The 24,952-nt window shown below is 38.4% G+C and overlaps 1 protein-coding gene across 1 annotated transcript in view; it reads left to right on the forward strand.

Annotated features, from left to right (window-relative positions):
- LOC146324021 (adhesion G protein-coupled receptor D2) overlaps positions 1-24,952 on the forward strand; it is a 111,793-nt gene that overhangs the window by 46,209 nt on the left and 40,632 nt on the right. Inside the window, exons 20-22 of the mRNA XM_084722238.1 lie at positions 9,042-9,083; positions 14,084-14,137; positions 17,684-17,837. Of these exons, the coding sequence (XP_084578364.1) occupies positions 9,042-9,083; positions 14,084-14,137; positions 17,684-17,837 (250 nt within the window). The remainder of the gene's footprint in view (positions 1-9,041; positions 9,084-14,083; positions 14,138-17,683; positions 17,838-24,952) is intronic.

Here is a 24,952-nt window from a genome sequence, read left to right on the forward strand (position 1 = left end):
ATGTGACCATAGCTGACTAGTGTAACATTTCCTTTGGTTGATGGAGCTGATGAGATTATTACATAATGTTAGTCAGGGGACAGACTGCCAATATAGACTTAAAGGATAATTTCAGTATATTGCAACCCGGAAAGTTTTCCATTAATGTGACTATTCTATGAATTGTGCTATACATGGCTGTTGCAGTGGCGAGATTTACTCTGTGGTTATATAGGTTGGCTCAGCAGCGTGATATTCAGTATTTGTACAACTCTTTTGTTTTTGCAGAACACTTCCTTTATGATAAATGAACCAAACATAAAGTAACACTAAGTGTAGCATTATCTGTCCCTAAATATTACAACACCAGTCCACCCCAGCCTGTGTTAGTAGCAACATAGCTGCACAGCAGATGAACACAAAGTTCAAAAGGTTAGCCTACGAAATAAACAATAAAACAACATAAAACATGGCAAAACTTGGACCTTCCAAGTTAGAAGCGGGGTAACAGACAGCCAACATTGCTTGAGCTTGAACTGGTACTGACCCTCGCATTTCTTGCAGAATTTTCTGAGGCATTTATTTAACACACATTGAAGTGTAAAGCAAGAAGGACTTAGCAGCATGAAACGGCCTTAATGGCGAACTGCATTAGGAGCTACATCCCGGTCAGCTTGTTGGCTGACCTAATTACTAGGGGTGTAACGATTTACTCGTGCATCCTATGCATTGGACTTAAATGCGTAAGATATGAATGCATCAATTAAGATAGCCTCTATCGGTTAAAAGCTATACATGAATCGGAAACAAATTGATACAGCAGTAGTGTATCGATACATCTCATTAGGACACGTGTATGTTTCATTTTTGGCATCAAGGAGCTGCCACTGTAACTTTCCTCTGGTTTCTCTCTCCTCCTGCCTCTGCCTGCACTGCTCTCGCTGGACGTCTTCTGCTGCGCTCACACAAAACGAACGCTCCATGCTCCCTCTCCTGTCTCTCCTCTTCATTTCTTCAAAACATACTGCACTGAAAACAGCGACAGAAGTGACATTGTACCGCATCACGCCACCAAACTTTCATAACACACAAGTGTAGAATAAGTTTTGGACTTTATAAGAAAGATGAGAAACACTGCTGCAAATCATTTATGCAAAACACGTCGGACAGAGCTAGTAACACTTAGCATCACTGTTCCCCCATGCTGATCGAAAGCACAGCACTCTTCATATGAAAGAGATCCACACATTGTATTGTCTTGTATTACGTCGTATCATATCGTGACAGGGCTAAATCATATTTAACCAAATCAATCACTATTTAAAAATTTCTAAGATGTATCATATCATGGAACAAGTATCGAGATATATATCAAATCGGTCTCAGTCAGTGAGGTACACACCCCTACTAATGACCTATTTATCCCTGCATTGAGGACAATCTTGAGTCATTTCACATTAATGATGTATTTATTTAAACTGGACTACACAGATGAGTAGCTAAAACAATGGGAGAGGAAGACAAAGAATGGGACAGAGGCTGAAAAGCAACAAGACTGTCCTGAAAGACAACACACCTCCAGAAAACTGCAGAGCTCAACATTAAAGATTTCCCGGTTGTCCAGGGCAAATAAAATACCACTTTGGGCTAGTAAATCTAGCAACTCACTTGACCGATCAGGCAAGTGATAAAAAAGAATTAAACACATTCTTTTTTCAGAGTTGATGATGGAACCAATAGCCAGCAGTTGCCAGTTTTGATGCTGAGTGTGTTTTACAAAGATGGCTGTCTGTAGGGCAGAGAGCAGTTATTTGTTATCAGCTAGTAAAGAAAACAAATGTATAGGGGCAAGTAATAATTTACTTTGGGCAAGCAGATATCTGACCAATTGCCCAAGAGAAAAAAAAACAATAATATTGAACCCTGAACTGTTGGTGTTCCTAAATGAACTCCTCTCCAAAATTTTTGCAGCAGGGAGTGGGACTAGCCAGATAGAAAATAGATGTGTCAACGGATAAGTAACCCCAGCTGTGAAACTACAGCAAGTGAATTTGCAGCACCTATCAAACTGGCTGTCCTGCAGATTTTGTGTCCCTTCACCCAAAGGAAGAAACCAAATGGTTATCTTTCCATATGATAAGAAAAAGCATGTAGAACATGTAAAATGCTATGTGAGCGATTACAATATGTAACTCACCAGCACTAAGTATTAGCATCTGGTTAAACATTTACAAGGACCCGTGATCCAAACTTACAATAGTAGCTAAGAGAAAAGTTTATCACCCTAGGTTGAAAAGAAAAAAAGCAAAAATAAAAAGAATGTGACGTGTTTTGGTCAACTTGCAGAGCAATTAGTCATAACTGGAGTCTCGGTTGACTAGCCACAGTAGCATTAGTTGATGAAAGTTGCATGGCGTGTATCTTGTCAAATTATTTTTGCAATTTGAAAACTTGCAGGCACTTCTTTGCTATGTGTACTACTCTAGTATGGACATATGCTACACAGTACACAACACATTTCCTCTAATCTCTCTAAAAAAGCAGTTTTACACAAAGGTCATTATGTCTCTTATCGTTGTAACCTCATGTTACCTTTTCATCCCTCCTCATACAAAAAGGAGCGCTAAGCTGACAGCGGCAATATATTCCAGCAGGAAAGAGAAAGCTGCCCTGCCAGTCGTTCTCTCCTTGCCAAGATACTGCCCTCCCTCCTTAATCATAGTTTTCATATCTTTACATTGAAAATTTGCTTCCCAAGGACAATGTCATCAACTTGCTGTTTTCTGAGATTTTTACCTGCCAGTACTGTGCTGTGCTCCCTGACTTTATACATTTGGGAGGTTGATGGAGATGGTGAAATAAGGGTACTGAAAGGTAAGGGAGGGGGGTAAATACAGGGGCATTGTTCACTGTGAATTTGTAATCGTTTGTAAAAGTACTGTAGATGTTCATTTGTTTGAGTTGGCACTGCAGTAGAGTGTCAAGGAGGAGGGCAGGTGCACTCCACAAGTAAAAGCAAACTTTATTTCTACTTATTGTCACCAAATAATATGGAGATAAGTATTTTTACATAGTGCTGCTGCAGTGTGCTCACTGTCAAAATGAGATTTAAACTATAGTATGTTGTGGAAGCTTGGTGCTGCTGTATATGTTTAACAAAGATTTATCAATGTTCACAGCCAAGCTGTTGTGGAGGTTTGAGTGACAGCTGGACTTAAGCAAGGATCAAGTCTGTTAACCCTGACACTCTTTTCTGCCGGAGTATCAGAGGAAGAAAACCAAAAATTGGGGGATTTAGCCATCAAGATTTTTTGAGTAACAGTTCTGTTTTTCTGTCTCTTTATTTGTCTCTCTCTAACTTAGGACTGCAACTAACAGTTATTTTGATTATAGATTAAGTTCCTGATTGTTTTCATGATTAATTGATTAATCATTTACTATAAAATGTCAAAACATTCTGAAAAATGCTCATCATAATTTCCCAGAGCCCAAAGTGACATCTTCAAATTGCTTCTCTTCATTTACTTCCATAAATGACAAAGAAAAGCAGAAAGGATGAATATTTAGGAAGCTGTAGCCATGACTAAAATGATCAATAGATTATTATCTCAATGGTTAGTTACAGTTAGTTAGTTATTTCTGTTGAAATTTGTTAAAATTACCATTTCCACTACAGTTTTACAGTACAGCAATACTTAAAAATGTGTGTTTTGAAAGATTACACATAACCATCATTATAACAGGGATGTTGAAATCATGCAATCTTGAAAATGAAATGGTAGAAGTTGTGTATACACTGCAAGTTACAGCAGACTTGACTGGTCAGTCATTGTGGATTAAATCTGTATCCTTTAGATTTTTTATAGTTTATTAAAATAACCTTCAGTGTTCTGTAGCTTTTATGAAAAGCACATTGCATTTTTTAATATATAAAATCAGCTTAAAAATAATGCATAACCATAGATCTGTGATAAATACAAAGTATTATAAGCTGTCATTTATTGGTTGGTTCTTTCCTGCCACTGACATACTTAAAGATAAGAACTGTAAAGACTGAAAGGTCATGGGCTCAATCCTGGCAGCTACAAGTACATCCATCAGCAGCCTTGTATTCTGTGCAAAGTATCCTTCAGCTAAACACTGAGCTCCTACACGCTCATTCACTTGTCTAAATAAGTGAAAGGCCTCCAATCAGTTCAGTTCTCTGGCAATTGATGCAGTTAGTTGAAAATGGAAATGCAAACTGGATTTTACTTAATACAAGAGCTGTTGGTCAAAATAGACAGGATATTATTTGGATTTTATTTTGGCATTTGTGGAAAATTCACTTTTTTAAAATAATTTTTATATTTTCACATACATTGAAGCTAATAAGTAGACACACTTACACAAACACTCGAAGAAAGCTTTTATTACTTGTATTATCAGTGGTTGATGGCTCACCTTAAACATTTAATGCACTTAGTTGATGCTTTTAGGAAGAATGAGTTACAAGGACAGCAGAGGTAGAACGTGGTAAATTGCGGTAAATTTCCAAAAGGTTTTCAAACTGCCAGAAGTAAACAGTACAAGGATTAGAACCACAGTATCCTGGTTTAATCGAATTGACTTAGAGTTCTCGTAAGTAAATCGATCTCTGACTTTGATTTGCTCCTTCTGCTTTCTCAGACAACGCTCTCCGTATCTGATAAGAAAGAACACCCTTGTTAATTTGAACAAATGCTATTTTCTGTCTTGCATTGCACCATAGTACATCTCTCTTGGGTGATAATGTTTTTGGTCAAACACAGTGTTTGTTGGCTTTAACTTTTTAAACATACAATTGTTCCCTAATTAGCTGGATGCTAATTAATTTATGCTCCCCTGTTTGATGTACAGTATAGCAATACTTTGAAAGCAACTGCGTTCATTTTTTGCATAAATTTGTAGCATTTGCCGCTGAGTTCAAAAGAAACAGGACTGGGTTTAGAAAAGCACACATGCATTTAAATAATGCGCCCCATTTTTTTTTTTTTGTCTCTGTTTGTTTTTAGTGGGAATATTAATGAATTAACATTTTAAACAATCTATCATTATTGTTGTGCTGCCACTTATTTTTAACTCAATTATATTTTAATAGATCACTTTTCCTAATGTGCACAGTATGTTCTCCCCACTTTGTTCACTACACAACAAAAGATTAATTACAAATAAGAGGAATGATCAAAAACATGATAATCAAATTGCAACAGTAAGTTAGAAATTGCAATTCTAATGCAATACAATAGGGTATGTGTTGCAAATTAACCACCCACTGTCTTGTTATTGATGTGTGTGCTTGTGTACATGTGTGCTTTTTTGTGTGTGTGCATATGTGTGAAGAGTATATGACAGTTCAGTGTGTTTCTATATGCAATAATTTGCTTGTGCTTGTACATAACTGTCAACAAACATCATAAGCTGAGATTGTAAATACATTAATTTTAAAAAATGAAAGTCATATTTTACCGAACAATAGCTTAACCTCATTGTTTAAAACCTGTTTATTAAAGGGACAGTTCACCCCAAAATCAAATCATTTGGTCTGAGTCACCAAGTTTTGCAGATATAAGTTGCAAAAATGTCTGCCTTCTCTCAACTAGAAGGCATTGGCTTGTGATGCTCACGGTGCCATAGAATACATTTTAAAAGCAATGTGCCTGTCAAAAAATCAGAACCCGGTTACTTAAGATAATACACAGACATTGCTGTGAGCAGTTTTATGTACAGTACAAACTACTTTATCTCCAGGGTATAAATACAGTGTTCTAATTACAGTCTTATATGTCACTCAGTTAGTTTGTCTGTTATGTGACACATCTGTTGTTTAAAAGTTAATTGAAGGTGCAGCAATCGATTCTGTTCTGTTGAATCTTATTCACAGGTCATCAAATTACTGACAGTTTGGATTGATGGCTCGAAGATGGTTGATTGTTGAGTTTCATTCCCATGTTTTGAAATACTGACATTTAGGGAATGAGACTCAACAGTCAATTATCGTACTGACCCGTGATTAGCCAAAGATTTTCTAAAGCCTGAAAGCAGAGCCAAGAGGAGGACCAGAAGTCTAATTTTCTCTCAGACCACATGAATTAAATTATGCTTAAATGTTACTATGGAACTTTTGGCCAAAGAGTTCAGCAGTAAACCTGACAGCTCCACCTTTAACTATGGCAGAGCAAAGCAGATTAGTAAAATGGGGAATTAAATAATATATGGGCCTTATTAGCTTGTAGGAATTTATGAAAAAAGTTCAGAACTTGTCATGTTATTGACACGCTGTTGTTGTCAGGTGTCAGCTTTTCAGTCTTACAGTCTCTTTGAGCCACAGAGGCCTGTAGCTGACCCAACAATCATATCGCATTTTAACAATGTAAGAATAAGTTAACAGTAGTGAATTGGAGCAAAAATGATAACGTGCCAGTAAAAAGATATGTCACTTTGCCTATACTTGAATACCACTACTATACTTGAATATCACAGTTTAGTCATTGAAATTTTGGCTCAAGAAAAGGGCTTTGTAGCCTTTGCAGCCAAAAAAAAAGTGCTATATTGTTATTATTCTTTTGTGGTAGCATCCTCTGTTATTTAGAAGTGTGAATAGATATGTGATGGGCTGAGTGGACATGCTGAGTGTTATGTGACATGCAGAGTTTAGTATGAATCAGAGTTTTTAAAGTCTGAAATCTCAGCTCTAGTTGTACATCTGCAGTTGCTGGTAATAATACGTAACCTTGTCAGTCCTCTTATGGTCAAATGTTTATTTTCTCTTTAAGGGACAGTTCACCCCAAAATCCTCTTATCTGTACTGCTTTTTATCCATCTAGTCCAGGGTCTGCAACCTGTGGCTCTGCGGCTTCACAAAAAAACTATATGGAAATGAATAACAATACTTTTTTAAACATTTTAGTTTTCATTTGCCATTGTTTTAGGCCTAAAATTAAAACAGAGTAAGTAAATCAGAATTTAATTTTTGCAGCTCGAGGCAGATTTTGTCTTTCTTTGGTTAAAAATGTCTATTGAGAGTAGAGGTTGCAGACCCATGATCTAGACTGTTTTGGTGTTGTAGAGATTTGGAGGTATCTGTCATTGAGATGTCTGCCTTTTCTTGAATATAATGGAACTATATGACAATCATTTCAGTTTGATTTAGGAACTGTTTTTTTCTACTAAACTTCACCCCCCACTGTGTCACTGCGCGGAAGCAAGCGTGCATTTACTCATGGATGAGAGGCTTGTGCTTGTGATAGCGTGGAATGTAAACATGGTGTTCTTTTCAGCTGAGCTTTCCATGAGTAACAACAAGTTCTGGGGATTATCTTGAGTAACCAGGTCATGATTTCTGAAAAGAGACATCGCTTTCCTCTGCCACTCATATTAAAACCATCCAGATGGATAAATAGCATTAAGTAAGAGGATAAATAGGTATTTAACTGTCCCTTTTAAATTAAGCACCTCTTGTGCTGTATTAGGTTGTAGCCAACATTACGTGCATTTGAAAGCAAGATGTGTATGAAATAAAATCGCCGGTCTGAGATTCCTTGTTATGCCTGTTGTCTTCTGCATGTCAGAGACCAGCAGAAGTGTCAGTTTAAAGAGGATAAATGTTCTAAGGTGTCACCTGACAGGCCGACAGGGCAATTCAGTCCCCGGAGGACAGGACAGAGCAGCCAATAGGAGGTGAATGGGCAGTAGCTTGGGCTAGAGGTCGTCATTGTCGGCCATTGTCGTCGGCCTGTCACTCTGAATGGGCCCCCAAATCATGTTGTCAATGGTGATGCATTGAGATCTCCCTCTGGCAAAAATTGGATGCTCCAAACTCAGCTTGATTGATGCATTGACCAGGTTGTGCCTGCCTGTCCTCAGGATGTGTCCTTACCTTCATTTAAAGATGAAGCAACACATGCACTCTTAAGCAGTGAAAGGGGAGAGATGTACTTTTAAAAGTTTTTTTTTGTGTTCGCTAGAGCCACATCGACATACTGTAGGCTCATCAAAGAATCTACTGTATCTATTAGCCTTGAAATTTATAGGATTTTACCTGCCTTTCATTTTTCTCGTTACATGTTTTTGTGGCACAATTCAATCAGTGCTCTGAGAATGTTGTTCTCACTGTTTCCTTTGAGGCAACAGTATTACATTATGGCCCGAAGGCGAATGCACAGCTTGTACATTCAATGGATGCCACAATGGATTGGAATGAAAAATATCTGTTTTTCTGTGACCAAAAGTGTGGCCTTTATGCATCCAAGGGCATGGCATTCTTGGGCCCTGGGTACTAGCCGTGGAGTTTTGTGAACATGAAATATCTTCTTTTATGTGTCGTTTTTTTCATTATGCTCCCTCTGTCTCTCTCTTTCTCCGCTTTCCTCCAATGGTTTTCCTTGATAGTCTCGTCTGGCCTGAGTTGCTCTCTTTATGTGCGTATATGTGTGTGTGTATGTGTGTATGTATGTGTGTCTTTTAATATGTGTTTGGGTTCATATTGCCTTTGTTTCCTCATAATATATGGCTGTATGTGTCTGTTCCATATATTTGTAAATGCATAGAATTTGTGTCTTTCTATTCATGTGCAAGCTTGAATTCTGTGTGCTATGTGTGTTTATTGGAACTTAATCATATATATGCATGTTTCTGTGTCAAAGCACACAGACTGAACACAGGCACTTGAGATTTTCTATTTCGATAAAGCTGTGTGGAACCTTGGGTTTGAGCCTTTGATGACTTAGTGGGGGCTGGAATGAGCAGCGCGAGCATTGTAGACGAAACAAATGCAAGCTGAGCCTTACGGAGGTGGCCCAGTTTGGAGAAGTTGCACTCTTTCAAGTCCTGCTTCTTTTCTCATTACTTTTCACTTCATTCTACTTCAGCTCTGCCTTGTTGGGATAGAGTACGAATCAAGATAAGCCATTTGTGTCTCTTCACTTATTACTTTTGATCTTTTGTTTTTTACTAGAGGTTAAGAGAGAAAACAACTGTAACAACTTTGTCCTCCTCTTCCTCTTTCTTTCTCTCTCCCTCTCTTTCTTTGTCTGTGTTTGCAGGGCCTGTTCATCTTCCTGATATATGGGGTGTACAACACAGAGGTAAGTCTGCATTGTGTCTCAAGGCTGTCGGAGTGAATGAGAGAAATGACAAGTTTCTGATGGGCTTCCTGCTTAAAAGCTGTGTGGGTGGGGTATGAGTGTGTGTGTGTGTGTGTGTGTGTGTGTGTGTGTGTGTGTGTGTGTGTGTGTGTGTGTGTGTGTGTGTGTGTGTGTGTGTGCGCAAGCGTGCGTCTGTGGGATGGGAGGAGGGATGGGGAAGGAGGGGAGGGGACATCGTTTCCACGCGAGCGTCCCACTGCCCTTCATGCTTGGACTAACTTATATGCATCCGAGTCCGACCATTAAACACTGACACGCCGCGGTTCTCAGCCACTCATTCCTCACCCACATTGGCTAATATTTCACTGCCTCTTTAAGTTTTTAAACTCACGGCCCTCCATTTAGCATCCTGACAAAGCCGGTGGCCAGGGCTTCGTGGGGACCCGAGCAGTAACTGTGGTAGGACAAAAAAAGAAAAACAATATGCAACCAACAATATGCAATGAAGGAGTGAGGATATCGTATTGAGATGCTGCTTTATTACCATTTAGATACGCCGTAGCTGTGTGGGGGTGGAGGGTGGGTAACTGCAGAGAGACCGAGAGATGCGATTTAATGGATGAGACGTAAGTCGTGAAAATCACTCTTGGTCAAATGTGGCTGTTAGTCTATGTAAATAGGGTTAACCTTAGACATGAATAAGTAATATTGCAACTGAGCCTTCTTAAAATTTGGTGCTTTTTTCTGAACTTGTGATCTATTTCTCATTTTCAGACACTTGTACAGTAATAACATTTAGAGCCCAATCAATACTGGATATCTGGGGCTAAAAAAATATTCTAATGTTGATATTTCAGCCGATGTTGTTTGATGTGGTCATCAAACACAAGTGAAATTAATGGGGGCGGCATGTTTGACAGTTTAACAACAAACTTTCCCTGAAATAATAAACTTGCACTGATATTTTTAATGATTATTAATAATTATAAAATAACAAATATAAAATATATATTAAATTGAGATTAATAAAAAGAAAACATCAAAAGCTAGCTATAAAACAAAAAATAAAACAAAAAGTAAAACCAGTCTGCATTATTCTTTAAAAAAAAGTCATATCAGCAGATACCAGACAGTATGTACGCTAGAGTTGCAACGATTAATCTATTAATCAGTTATTAAATTAATTGCCAACTATTTTAATAATCATTCGTTTTAAATCATTTTTTAGAAAAAAAATGTCTGACATCAGCTTTTTGAATCTTTTTTTTCTAGTCCACTGTGACAGTAAACTGAATATCTTGGGTTGTGTACAAAACATTTGAGGATGTCATCTTGGCCTTTGGGAAACAATGGCCAACATTTTTCTCCATTTTATGGATCAACAACTAATTAATCAAGAAAATAATCAACTGATTAATCGATAATGAAAATAATGATTAGTTGCAGCCCAAATTTATGCTGATACCAAAAAAGATTTAGCTGTGATAGGCCAAGAACAGTCAACTGATATATCTGTCTGGCTATAATACCATTGCAAAAGTCTGTTTTCAGAGTAGACTTCGAGCAAACTATCTATGTTCAGGTTGCTGGAATATTATAATAAATTGGAAAAGACTGACTGTTAATGCGGCAGCAAAATTTCAAAAGAAAAGTAAAGTGTGTAAATAACAGTACACCGAAGTTAATCTAACAATCTGTCTGGTAGAATGAACCATGGTTCAACCACATCTTCACTTCTGATAAATATAAACATACCTCTTCTATTCATTTGCCTCTTGTTGCTGTGACTGAAGGTCACTGTATAAAAGCAGTTTTTTTTTTTTTTTTTTTTTAAAAAACTGGGTAACTTGTATATCTGTTTTTCTCTGAACTCCTTTATTTTAACCTTTTGTCATCATCGCCTCTGTGCATCTGACCATCCAAGAGACGTCTCTCACGTAACAATTGCATTTCCTGGCCTTTTTTATTTCCCATTCTCTCTTTCCTTTCTTCATCCTTGTCTTCTCCAGAGCATGAAGAGCTGTCCCTGAGTCATAGGCGATGCACTGACAATGCAGGGCCAGGGAGGGCTGACCCCTTACTCTGTGAAATAAATCAACATTGCATTCTTGTTTAAGTGGCTTTTTTAGTGCTTAGGAATTCATTTTCTTATACTCAAGTTGTCCTTGACACTAGGGTCTTCACAATTTGTGAGCAGCTCATGTACATGTTCCAGTTTTCAAAAGGACTGCACTTCTTTGTTAAAGCTTGAAAAAAACTGTGATCTTGCCATTATTCACATCTAAACATTTTTCTTTCTTCCTCTGAACCATCACCACCTTTCCTGGGGTCTCCTTTTGTTCTCCCACCGTAACTAAGAGTAAATATCTGATTCATAGGGAAATCACAGTAGCATTGAATGGGAATGCTAAAAACTTTTTGTTTGTTTGTTTGTTTGTTTCTTCCCTATAATCAGAGTGGTAGAGAGAGGCCAGACTAAGACAGGGGGTTCCTGCTCTGTCTGAGGGGTAACCAGCCTTGATGGCAGGGGATGATAACCCCTCCTTTGATTGCATTATCACACATATGAGGCTGCTCTGTTTAACAAAGAGTGAAGAGTGAGGAAAAAAAACTTTGCAAAGTTGCTGTTAGTTGTTAACCTGGTAGAACAAATTAATTGTTACCCATCTTAATGTGAAGAATTTTTACTTTGATATGCTAAAGAAACATGTTGTCTCAAAGTCAGAAAATGCTCCATTCATGAGGCTGGTTTACACGCTCAGTAATTACAAATATGGCATGGAAGACAGACTGTGTCTTCTGCTATTACACTCAAAATGCAGCGTTTTAATTGCTAATTACCTGACAATAGCTTTCCATTATTCATTGCAATTAGCTTTTCCTTGGTGGTCACCTTGTAATCCCACGCTTTGATGACCTTTTATTTCCATCAGCTCCAAGGATGTCGGCAGGTGTTGTCGGGCGCACTGCTTTCATATGGTAATCGCTTAGCGCCCATTTACATGGGGAACCACGCTTTGCATCATTGCGAAACCTTGAGTGTGCGCAAAATCCCTTAAACACATAACGATCATCTAAAACAATGCCCTTCCCCTCATTGTCAAATGATTAATTAAGTTGTGTCATGTAATTGCCTCAGCACGCCGTCTGCTTTTGATATCAATGAAATCCCCAGGACTTACTTTCCCCATTAAACTGCGTTAAGACGGTGTCTCTCCAACATCTGCACCGTGTCGAAGGCCTTCTGCGCATCTTGTCAGAAATAATAGCAGGGTTTTGGAAACATGATGCTGTTGATTCTGCCGTGTCACAAGGCTCGGGCTCTCTTCATTATGTGGCCCTTCAACGTTGGTATGTATGCAAAACATCCTCCGTATACACACGCTGTCTCTGAGACTGTGTGTGTGTGTGTTCAGTGTGGTGTCATAATTTATAACACACTGCGACTTAATGAAGCCATAAGCCATAATGCATATTCACTAACGTGGTGGGCTGGGCTGGGATGGGCTGTAGTGATGAGTGCCCAGCCGCTACAAATTTACAGTGAGCGCTGACATTGTGCACAAACACATGCACGTGCACACACAGACACAAACCTCATAAATGCCAGAGGCTTTCCATAGAAGACTTCGCCCTGTTTAACTGAACACACTCAGTGCCTCCTGCTGTTTTGTTTTTTTTATTTAGTTTTTTTTTTTTTTTTTAATTAAACAGATAATTATCCTGCTCTTGTTTACAGGAACTAATTGCTCATCAGCAAAATAGTAGAGATGTTCCAATATCAAATTAATAATGCTAAAATTATTTTTAAATAAAAATAATGACTCCCATGTTTTCATTCCTCCTCTGGCCTTCCTTCAGAATATGTAGGAACGCTTTTAGATTAAATCATAAGTTTTTAATGTTATTTTTCAATAAAGATATATTTAATAACATATTGTACTAAACTATACATATTATGAACCTATAATTGAGTAACAAGTAAGACTTTTGTGAGCATCATTTAAAGTTTGTTTTTTAAAATGTAAAAATGTTTTTATTTTGTAAATATTTTTTTTTCATAGGTTAATGAATGAGTTTTTTTTAGGTAGACTAAGGACAAGTACTAAATTGCTGATTTGCTGACTGTATCATGTTGCCTTAATTAAATCATTATTTACTTGACATTTGTTTGTTATTATTATTATTATTATTATTATTATTATTATTATTATTATTATTACTCATCAGTCATAAATACTGAGATGGATGCAGTTATACAGTTGATTAAATTCACCAGTTAAATATAAGCAAAGCTCATCCAAATTGTCACTGGTCTCTATGGTTTTGGGATTAAAATTTTCATCAGCTTTTCATTTTAAAAAGAAAAAGAAAAATTATTTTTATTTTTTATTTTATAAGAGATTCAGTTAAAAAAAGCTGTTAAATTACAAATCAGTTTGGAGGTTAGTAAAAATTACAGCAATATGGTAAAATTGTATGTATGTGAACTATATATCTCTAAAGTCTATGAAATACTTGTCTGGTATTGTGTGTGTTAAATGACGGTGTGCCGTACACTGTTTCATCCGGAGTGTAAAAATGTAATCTGTTCTGCTAGGGCGGTCCCTTCTCCTCCAATAGCTCCATTTGTTGGTCCCGGCGCTCTATGCTGACAGATGATAGCTTGAAGTCGTCTCCTTAGTTTGCCAGCTCTATGTGTCACTTTCAAGTCCCATTAGCCACTGGGACATACTGGAACACACGTACATGCACAAACACGCACACACATATGCACTCACACTTCCCCAACTACTGTCAGTGTCCTCAAACTAACGCTTAAGATTTGATATTTTGTATCCATATTTTATTCTCTTTCCTCCTTTTTACATTTTTGGTGCTTGCAGGAGTTTGCAGGAGTGAAAGATTTTTTGTTTTGATTCATTGTAAGTGTGTTTCATTGAGTGCTGTGTCAGATACACTTATCTCTTTCTCTCCCATTCTCTCTCCCTCTCTTTCAGGTTCGGAGCACGGTCAACAGGATCAAGGAGAGGAGAAAAGCGCTTAATTTTTCAGTATGTAGTCCTCTATTTTCCTGTGAACAAGTGTGTGCGTGCATATGTCTTTGTGTGCGTGTGTGTGTGTGTGTGTGTGTGTGTGTGTGTGTCTCTGAAACACACACTGGTGCGACAGACTCAATTTACCTTACAGCTTTTGCTTCTCGTGATAAAAAAAAAAACCCACTCCAGCAATGCCAATGAAAGCTGGCCACAAAGCAACATTGTACATCTGCTGGCCTCTCACTAGTAGACAGTCCATGTTAGATGCCCTTATACATCAAACATAGACCCTCTGTAATAGCCCCCCCCCCCCTTCCTCACCCTGTCCATTGCAGCACCTTCATCCCAGCAATGTCAAGCTCCGTGGTGGGTTACAAGTTTCTAATCCAGGACAAGCAGTCCCCTGACATTAAAGTGTCAGGCCAGTATTTATACCTTGTTGGACGGTGCTGTTTGGCTGAAGTGGTGGGATGCTGCGTGTGTGTGGGTGCAAATGTGTGTGTGTGCCTGTTGATGTGTGTGTGTGTGTGTGTGTGTGTGTGTGGATAATCATAGCCTACGCAAAACACTTTAAAAGTACTTAATAGTCTCTAGCACACACAAATAGGCATATACCACACACACAAACAGACAATTATAGACTGTAGCGCCTTGACAAACACCCACTTTCATCAATCCACACTCCTTTGCCTGTGCCATCTCATACACACGCAACATGCATCTTGTCCCTTATGAGTGATCACATTTACTCCACTCCTCTTTGGCCTGTAAGTCTTCGTCCTGCCCCTCCCACTGCATCCTGACCCACACATATGTACCCCCAAATATTCCCCACCCTCACGCACTTCAGGTCATTGAAGAAGGGATGAAACCAGTTTTGACGGTAGATTGATTTTTAAAATATCAGGCTGCCTCTACTTCCTTGTGACCCCCCACCTCAGAGATGGACACTGTATGGATGGAAAGAAATGAAATAAATAAATAGACAGATTTAATGTGTCTGTGTGTTGGGTGTTAGGGGGGGGCCCTGGGGGCCCCTCGCCACCAGGTGCAGTCTGATATATTGGATGCTCATGTTATCAGTGAGCCCCCCCCACCATCTACCATCATTTTTACTGCTTCCTCTCCCCTCTGGTGGTGGCAATTTTCCAATCTTGCCGGGTTCCGCTACCAGAATGCGTTTTTTAGCCATCACTGCCGCCTGACGGTTTTTAGCTAATGCTATTTTGTGCCATAAATCCTGCTTGAAATACTGTATCTACCTGTCCTTTGGTTAGATAGGAGACATTTGGCTCTAGATGACCGCACATGCCCCTATATATCCCCTTGTTGTAAAACATAGGATTGGGTATCGTGCCTTGGCAGCTGAGGGATAAAGAGGCTTTGGCGGTGTTACTGCATATGGGGTCATTTGAAGACGAATGGCACTTGTCGGAGATAGAGGGGTTTATATGTTGTATTATTTGTAACGATTGAAGGGTTGACCCAATGGGATAATTCACTGCAACTTCAATTTAAGGATTTAAAGTGGTTATTTACATTAAAAAAAGATCATTCGAAACTTTCATTGTGAATTTTATTCCTTGATTATCAACTTTACAAGCAGCCAATCCTAAGCCTCGCTAAGGTCAAAGCCACTCCGTCAGATATTTTAGCATCTCTTGAATGGTTGGCATGGTATAGACTTTTAGGGAGGGTCAAACCCCAGGCTGATACAGTAACAGTCTTTTGCTGTATCTACAGTGCACATGACACCAGAATGACTGTATTGTATGTCACCTAGCACAAAACATGAAAATAATTTAAATATATTCTGTCAACAATTTAACTATATATTGCTCTTTGTACAGTGATATGAACCACCTCTGACCTTGACAACCTCTCATATAAAGTCCTCTAAACCTAATCACACACTCTCCCCTCTTAAATTGCACACACCTGCTGACCTCTTTAGGCCCCTTCCTTGTAGTAACCCTTTACATGTGCGTGGGTCGTACACACAGCTTTTTTAGCCCTGGGGGTGGGGGTTTTATACCCACACACACACGCAAACACGCACTTTGACCAGTGTAGCCTGCCTGTTTGATACCAAGTACCTCCTGACCCACCCTGACCTCCTTCATGTACACACACAGCCAGATTGCTTTGTGAAATAAAGCTGTCAGTTGCAGGACCCAAATAAAAAACAACCCCCCCTCAATACTCCATGCCCCTGACACCACTGAAATATAGATATAAATTGGAAGCGGATTAGTTTTTTTGATCTTAATTCAAGTTTTCACAACGTATAGGAAGCAGGGAGCTGGTTAGAATCTGTCTCGGCACTAGAAAAAAAAAATATTTGAATAGAATTTAATTTTCACAAGTGGACAGTCAAGAGATGATGTTTCTGTTTTGTCTTTTGTGCCACAAAAATAGCTGTTGAATAGCTGCATGTTGTTAGGCTTCTTGGATGCCTACTGGGACCCCTGGTTGGAATGACTTACAATGACATGTAGGAGTGCATTTATCTCTGTGCACGTGGGTCATATGCACTGAAGCTGGACATCAGCAGTACACAAAAGCAGCCAGAATGGCAGGCCCCGACTGTTTGCAATGTGAGGCATTCCTGCACGATAGAAGTACAGTATGAAATATAAGAGGCCTGTTAAAGCCCCACAGTCTGTTTGAGAGCTGTGCAAACAAATGGGTTTTCTGTGATTGCCGTTTATTTTGGTCTGGCTGGAAGATTCGTGTCCATCTGTGAAACAAGGAGGTCTCTGAGTCAAACTCACAGAGTGGCTGCTCAGGTTTGGTGCTGGAATTGTGTGGAGGTCAATACAGTAATCTACAATAGCCCATGACATATTTTTATGTTCATTAGGTTATATTAATTGTGGCAGCTTAATGAGCAGCATAGTATTACAAAGAAGACAAAACACCTTTTCAATTCAAAACCTACCATTAATCTATCTGATAAGGATTTAGGCAGTGCACAACGATTCCCCTATGCAATACATAATGACTACAAGATCATCATGCCAGAAGGAGCAATGCAAACAATATAAACAAAACAGACATTGATGTGGTGCAGCGACTTGCTATAGTAATGCTGCGTTGCGCTGCTCTACGTTGAGCTGTGTTGTGTTGGGTTGTGTTACTTTATAGACTTGTTTCTCTCATTGGCCATTGTGGTTCCACTCAGAAAGTATAATAAGACATAATCGTCCAGATTTTTACTACTAAATATCAAACATTTTTGATATTATCGGGATGACCCAGCTGAGTCTGTGAACTATTTGAGATTGATGATATTGAGACTAGATCTGTAAACCCACCAAATTACAATACTGACCAAGGTCCCAGACCACATTTCTCCTCCTATTTTCTAGAGAGGTGAATCTGGGATAGACTGGTCCAGAACTGTAGTCTGAGCCTGGTTTAATTTGCATTACCAATGATCATATTGGAAAGTATTGCTGTGCTAGATGCTGTTCCTATCAGTGAACAGGGAAATTGACTAGTCACTGTGCTTCTTTAAGTGGTATAAAACCTGACAGTGAACTATCTCATTTCTTACAGAACTGTGCCAGTTCCCGACCATCTAGCTCAGTCACCAGCTCTCGTCCAGTTAGTTTCCCACTAGGAACTACCCCAAGCCAGGAGGAGGAGACCACCCCTACCTACACTTGCAGCACCACCCCAGCCCTGGGGAAGGAAGAAGAGAAGACCAAAGGTGAGTAGTTGGACCAGTAACATACAACCACAGGTAGACAGCCAGGCTCTTGGCATCTTTACTTCTTCAGTCGAGTCAAGATAGTCTCTGGTTTTCTGTTTTCAGTCACTGACAATCAACAGGTAATAAAATCTAACTTTATATAATATATTACAGACAACTTGCAATGTGCATTGAAACAGTGACACCCCTTGGTTGACAGTAGTACTGTTGACCTTTCAGACAATGAACATTTTGTCTCATAAAACACAGGTAATAAGTCAACGTGTGCAGTGCTTGTTTGCGCTCTTGTATGGCTTAGTGGCAAACTGAAATGAAACAGAATCATTATGAATGTTGTAAGTTACACCTCTGCTTTTCCTACTTTGACAAGTATATTTACTGAGGAAAAGATAATAGTAAGACCTAGAAATGTCTTTCTCATTTTTAAAGTTAAAGCAACTGAAACAATAAAACAGTAATGCTAGACCTATAAACATTATATAGAGCCCTCATGTTTGCTGAAATCAGATTCACCTCCTCTCTGCCTCACTGTTAACATCCTCCAGCTCAGGTTTCAACACTCACAAAAAGGCACATACACATTGGTAGATACCTGTGCACCTGATATTGTCAGAGTTTTACCCTGGTGGTTCAGTATAGAATTTAATTTAGATGTGTTCTGGGCCAGAATACCAGGAAAACATTGTGAGCAGCAGTTACAGGAATGAAATGAGTGCCATCTTGAAACACCATATCCTATGCAGTATACACAATACATCCGTCCATCAATTTTAACAGTGAGTGATAAAGATAATTCAATGTAGCTACCACTGGAAATAAGCAATTACTACTTATAGACAGACTAACTTTTGGTTACAGTTGGATTGGTGCTGTAACTATATTAGTACTATCTCTCATTCACTTTTCACTCACAGTTATTTCTAGTTGATCAGAGGATTTGAACTAGCTCTGGAACTGAACATAATAGCAAGTCACAGGATTGCTTGCTAATTTGATTTCTCTGCTGGCCTTGCTTCTCAAAAAGCACAACCAACCCACTGTCACTTAAAAAGAACAAGGAAGGCCAACCATCTAGTGATATTTTTTTAAATTAGACTGAAAGATGAAATCTGAATGTATAAGAATAAATGAAATATTTTGTGGGTTGTGTACCTTTTTTTCTTAATGTACCCTCTCTTTTGAAGAGGGCAGCACCTGTAGCCTTGCCTTTTGAAAATTTTAGGTTTATAAGTGGTAATTTGCCTGTGAAGGATTTTAATTTTCACTGCACAGTTTAGTACCTCAAATACACCTAAACCTTTTCACTGATTAATTCAATAGCATTAACAAATGTTGTTGAACTCGAGTGTTGTGTGTGCATGTGTACAATATGTGGGTGGCACATTAAGTAGACTGCCCCAAATTCATCCAAACATTTACTGTATGATCGAATGTGCCCACTCAATGACTTAAGTCCCAATGCCACCCAGCTCTCACATTTTTTGAGGTAATTTGTTTCCATTAACACATATTTTTTATGTCATTTGCACACATTCCTTTTTTTCTCTGCATAAACGTTTTAGATGCACTCAAATCCAGCTTATTAAGTACATCCAGCTAAAGCGAATGCAGTCTAATACAATAGCCCAACAACAAATAGTGTTTTCATTAAGGTTACTTTGTTGAAAATCTTTTCGAGAGGTGTTGATTCCACTTAATTGTCATTTTAGGGGCTATATTGAGCTTGTGGAACTGTCAGTTGTATTGTACTAGTCTACCTTTATTGATATGTAGTAAATCTGTGGTCAAAATATTAGAAAAGAGGAATGAAGTTGCATAAGCCATGTATATATGTGTATATTCCCCCACTGTTCCCCCACTGGTGTATCTGCAAGGCATTACTGAAAAGCACTCTGAAAGAAAGAGTAGCGGCTGGCCTGTTGAGTGAAATCAGACATCAGAAATCTCCTGTTAAATTTCAACACTAACCAGACACCCTGGCTTCAATCTAGCTGCCTGACCCATGCTGCACTCAGTAGAGTTAAGAGTCATTTGGTTGTGGAAAAGATTGGAGTCACCGGTTTCAAAGCAGGGAAAGAAAGAGGGAGAGGTTTATCCCTGGTTTCATTCTGTAATTTAAAGCCGGTCTTAGTGTCACTCGTTCAGTTGCGCTAGTTGATGCAGCGTGTAGAATGTTTATTTTTAACTTTAAATTATTGTATTAGCAATATTGCTAATTGCTATCACTTTCAATAAAAACAGAGAAGATAAAGACTGAACAAAACTATACAGAGAGGTTTATGTTAAAAGCTCCTATGTTCTGTCTCAGGGATGCAAAGTCATCAGTAAGGATGCACCTGCATTCAAATGCATTATTCAGGAAAGCACAAATATTGTGATGGAAACAGATATTTCTTCTCTCCATTGTTGGTCATTATTATTCGGAAGAAGTCAGCTCCACGATTACCTCAGCACAGTTAAAAAGGCATGATTATCTCACTGATTTAATGCACCCATTTGATTTAAGATTTTCCCTTCAACTGATTGATATTTTACATACTTGTATACCTTAACTTTAGATGCTATGTAGAGAGAAACAGAATCTGTAGACATGTTGTTATTTTTCATTTTTAGATTTTTCATTATGCCTCTGTTAACAGGGTAGTGGTGATGGGCTTCAGAAAATTCATAAAATTTTAAACATTTAGCTAAAACTAAAGAAACTTCTGGTCTTCTATCTGAATGCACAGAGATGGATAATTTTGTTGGTTGAACATACACAAATAGTGACATCTCTGTGCACCTGTAGACACTAGAATGCATGAGAGAAAAACATAAAGAAATAGACACTTTTTAATACTTTTAAGAACATAGTTCTTGTCTTGTTTTTTTTTTATTGTAGTTACATAATGCTTTATTTTTACTGACTGTAGAGCAATTGAATATAACTTAATCCACAGTATCTTCATCTGGTAAATACTGTGTGGATCATGGTTTATGACTTGTGCAATAATGATATTCACATTTGAATAGTACATGTGCTGTGTGTTATTGCTCCATGTTGCAGCTCTGTGCACCTCTCAGACGGTGATTTACAGCGTTTCCTTTGCAGGTGATTTGCATGGTCCCTGACACTATTACTGTGTCTTTCATTCACTCAGCACGCAGTTGTTAAATCAGTCCCTATGTCACATTTACATGACTGAACCCCCAACGTAACCCGACAAATCAAACCTGGCAGCACTAATGTAACACAATTGCAGAAATAATTGATTGTCAGAAGATATTATTCAGCCCATTTGCTGCCCCTCCAATCTGCCCCCGACTCAATGCTACAAGATGCAAATGCGATCAGCTCCGTGTGATTGAGTGCTGGGACTGAATTGGCAGTGGCCGAGGGCTTGTACACTACAAAATAATGCTACTGTACACATATTATCATGCAGCATGGCACAAACACACTCAATACACTGTAACTAATTATCTTGATGAATCCACCATGGGACTGCAATTTCATACTAAGTGAGAGGTGACTCAATCTTTTAGGTGGTAAAGAAGTTTGCAAGTTTCTATGGAGCAAACGGACAGTTTGTCATAATCTACGTTTACATTCAAAAATAAGTCATTTGTTATTTGAAAATACAAAAATACATTCTACATATACTGATATTGTCCCATTTTATGTCGCCTTAACCCCCATACATTGAAAAGATGAACTCAGCTGATTTCCCGCATCATAGATTTGAAGTAATCAATCAGGATTTCTTGGAGGTGGCAGGCCGTGAACTTAGGTGTACATGCTAGGTGGATTCAGTCCGTCCTCACCAGAAAAAACAACATCAAAGGTCAGCGACCTCTAGTGGCAATAGCAGTTATTACAGTTGCAGTATAAAGAGCAAGAAAGTCCACAAAGGGAGAGACACAAACAAAAAAAAAAGACAAAAATGAAAGTGTGTTGCTGGATCCGACAGGACATGAAGTTTTTTTTCTACAGTTTAAACCTGGGTTTAAAAATGTGTTTGTGTGTTTGAGAATAAAAGGAAATATTCAGTAATATCTTTCAAGTGTTTCAAGTACACAAATGCAAGCTTTTAAAATATTTTGTTATAAATTACATCATTCCTTTTCTGCCCATCAAAATACATATTACACAATACTCAATGGTAATTAAATGCATATTTTAAATACATTTAATTATTATACTGCCCATCTCTGCCTGACAGTTACCATAAAGCATTTCTACAATTTTGTAAAAAACAAAACAAAATGAAGTCTAACCATGCCAGGACCTCTTTTTGTGAAGTGTTGGCTCTGTAATGTTGATGCCTTTAATTCAACTGTACGCTCCACATATGGTACAATATGTCTTCTCAGCATTAAGTACAAACAAAAAATAAACAGATGGGCCCCATTTTTCCAAACAATAACCACAGCATCTCCTAAGTGATAGTGGTAGCTTGCATACAAGGTCATCCCCTTCTTGGTAGGGCTGCATGTGTAGGGGTAAGTGTGTATAAGTGTTCTGCTTTTGATACCCTTGTGCCTTTTCCATCTTTCTGTTTACTCAAGTTGGTTGGCACAAATGTCCAAGGCAGACAGTGGGTTATGTCGAAGGTACACGGTGAAAAAGGTGAACAAAGTAAAGCACATATTTGCTGTGAACATAAGAGAAGGACAAGTGCATAATGAAGGAATAAAAGAGGAACAGGGGGTGAAGTGTGGGGGGCTTTGAATTGAAAGGGGAAGGGTTGTGTGGGTGTTTGTGTGTGTGCATGAGTGTTGCATTCCTGATGAGACGGTCTCACACAATGGCTGAGTTGAAGGTTGCGAGCCCTTTTAAGCGGGAATAATATGCTGGGTCACCAGTGTTACCGCACGTCATGTTCTTGCTTTGTTAAAGCCTCCTTCTCAATGAGCAAAGATGGCCAGGCAGTTATCTTTCTTTAATGGTTCATATTTGAATTCAAAAGGTCATTTAGTTTTCCTGTGGGGTAAATTTTGCTTCAAAATATTTTTGACTGGATGGATTGCTGTTTCATGCCCAATTCTTGTCAATATTTGATGGTGCAAAAATGATGGCTTCTTAATATCATAGTGTAGTGTAGTGTAGTCTACATTTGCCTGAGGGCCAAATTTTTGTCTAAGCTGACACTGTGAAGGCAGGGCTTTCAGATAAAAGAAATTAAATGTATTCAGGCCTAATTTTCCTCTTATTATTTAATATTTTTACTTTCTTACAAAATTATTGCTATTTGTATCAGCCTATATTAGTGTTAACAGACTTCTAAAAATATAAGAAATGTATAATGATAAGTAGATGCTTAAACTAGAAAATGTTCTCAGAGCTCTGCCAAGGAGACAGTTCACTGAGGGGTTATCATTAACGGAAATTAAATTTGACAGTTTTGGCCTTTTATGCAGTTGCATCGTTATTGAAGATATAACACATCTAGTTTCTGGTGATAACAGCCACAGACTTTAATAGTAGAGTTGTGTGTTGGCAAATTGTATAAAAAAAACATGCATATGGTGATATGCATAAGTTCTGAGTTAAAAGTTAACTTTTTTTATGCAGCCAGATCACTGAAGGTGGACAACAACACTGCTGTGTAGCAGTCATGAGGTTTAAACGACACAAAATGACCCACTGCCATGAATCTTTGCATATATCACAATATGAATCAATGAATCATGAATCAATACAGTATAACGGAACATAATTTTGCAAACAATATATCAATATTTTCTTGCACCCCTATGTAATAATACAGGACACAGAATTCTGGGAGCAGGGAAACACACTATTATCGCTTTAATAAAGATTTTTTTATGCTGCATATGGCACGAATCTGAGAAGAGCAAGGCACCGTGAAAGGAGTTTGTTACCTTGTTGAAGTTGGAGGTGTGCAGCCTGTTGCCAGGAGCTCTTCATCTAACAGCTTACTGTGGCTGCTCCTTCTTGTTCCATTACTCCCTGCAATATTTCAAACGGATCCACTGCAAAAAACTGCTGAAAATGACCACTTATAGATGATTTTTTAAATAAATGATAGCAGTAAATCTAAGCTCACTCAACACATTGATTTCCTGTGACTACTTCATTAATAAAACTCAACTTGTGCCGGTGAAATACTTTTAATATGAAGCTACAGCAGTATGAAATCTTTGGTTTGCAATAGCAGTAACTTCATATAACATTTTTCCAGGAATCAGCTTGCCTAGACTCAGTCTGTAATACTGCAAATATATAAATATTGCAAAATTTTGATCAGTGGCCATTCTGCTGGCCAGATGGGAAGCTTTGGCAGGCCAGATGTGGGCCGTGAGCTGTCAGTTCACTTACAATCACTGCCATACTGTTTCTTAAAGTAAGATCACAATCATTTTGAGATTTTAGTCAGGATTTTATGTAGTGTGATTTAAAATTTTAAGTACCTACAGGTTCAGAAATAGACAGAGCAATTGATCAGTTGTTTTATCGTCTGTCCTTCCATTTTGTTAACCTGTTTACCAGGTCACTAAAATTAAGAAAATGCACAGTATTTCTCAGTATTGTACAGTATCATGAGGTCCTCACAAGTTCATCGTAGAAAACCTGATTTCTAGTGTCATTTCCAGTTTACGTAACCCAGCTTGTAGGAACCATATGCCTGCACATTGCTGACATCTGACACCCCCCTTCCCCTTCCTCTTTTGCTAACATGTGTTCCTCAGCATCCCTCGCAATTAGGGGCCTTGTAGATAAAGTAGTGTGGCGGTCTATTGCATGCATCTTCTGCAGATTACAGACAGATCCTTCGCTGACACCACCATGGGGTTGACTCCCCCCTTTACCTCCCTCCACCCACACACTATCACTTGTCATGCATATTTAGCCCAGTTCATTGACAAGCAGCAGGATCCCCTGCTCCAAAAATACAAAAAAAGAAATATTCCCTTGTGTAATGACAGCATGTTTGCAGCAGTTTCATCTGGGTGCTTGTTCACTTCTGTGGCCCATGCGCTATGAATAAAGCTGAGCAATACTGACAAAATCAAATGTCACAATATTTTCAATAAATTACCTCAACATCGCTATATATTAAGGGAAAGTGATAGTGTTTTAAAATAAAATTATTACTGTTCTGTCAGAA

Source organism: Lutjanus erythropterus, chromosome 7 (genome assembly GCF_056507025.1).
Source record: "Lutjanus erythropterus isolate fLutEry1 chromosome 7, fLutEry1.hap2, whole genome shotgun sequence".
Taxonomy (NCBI): Eukaryota; Metazoa; Chordata; class Actinopteri; order Lutjaniformes; family Lutjanidae; genus Lutjanus; species Lutjanus erythropterus.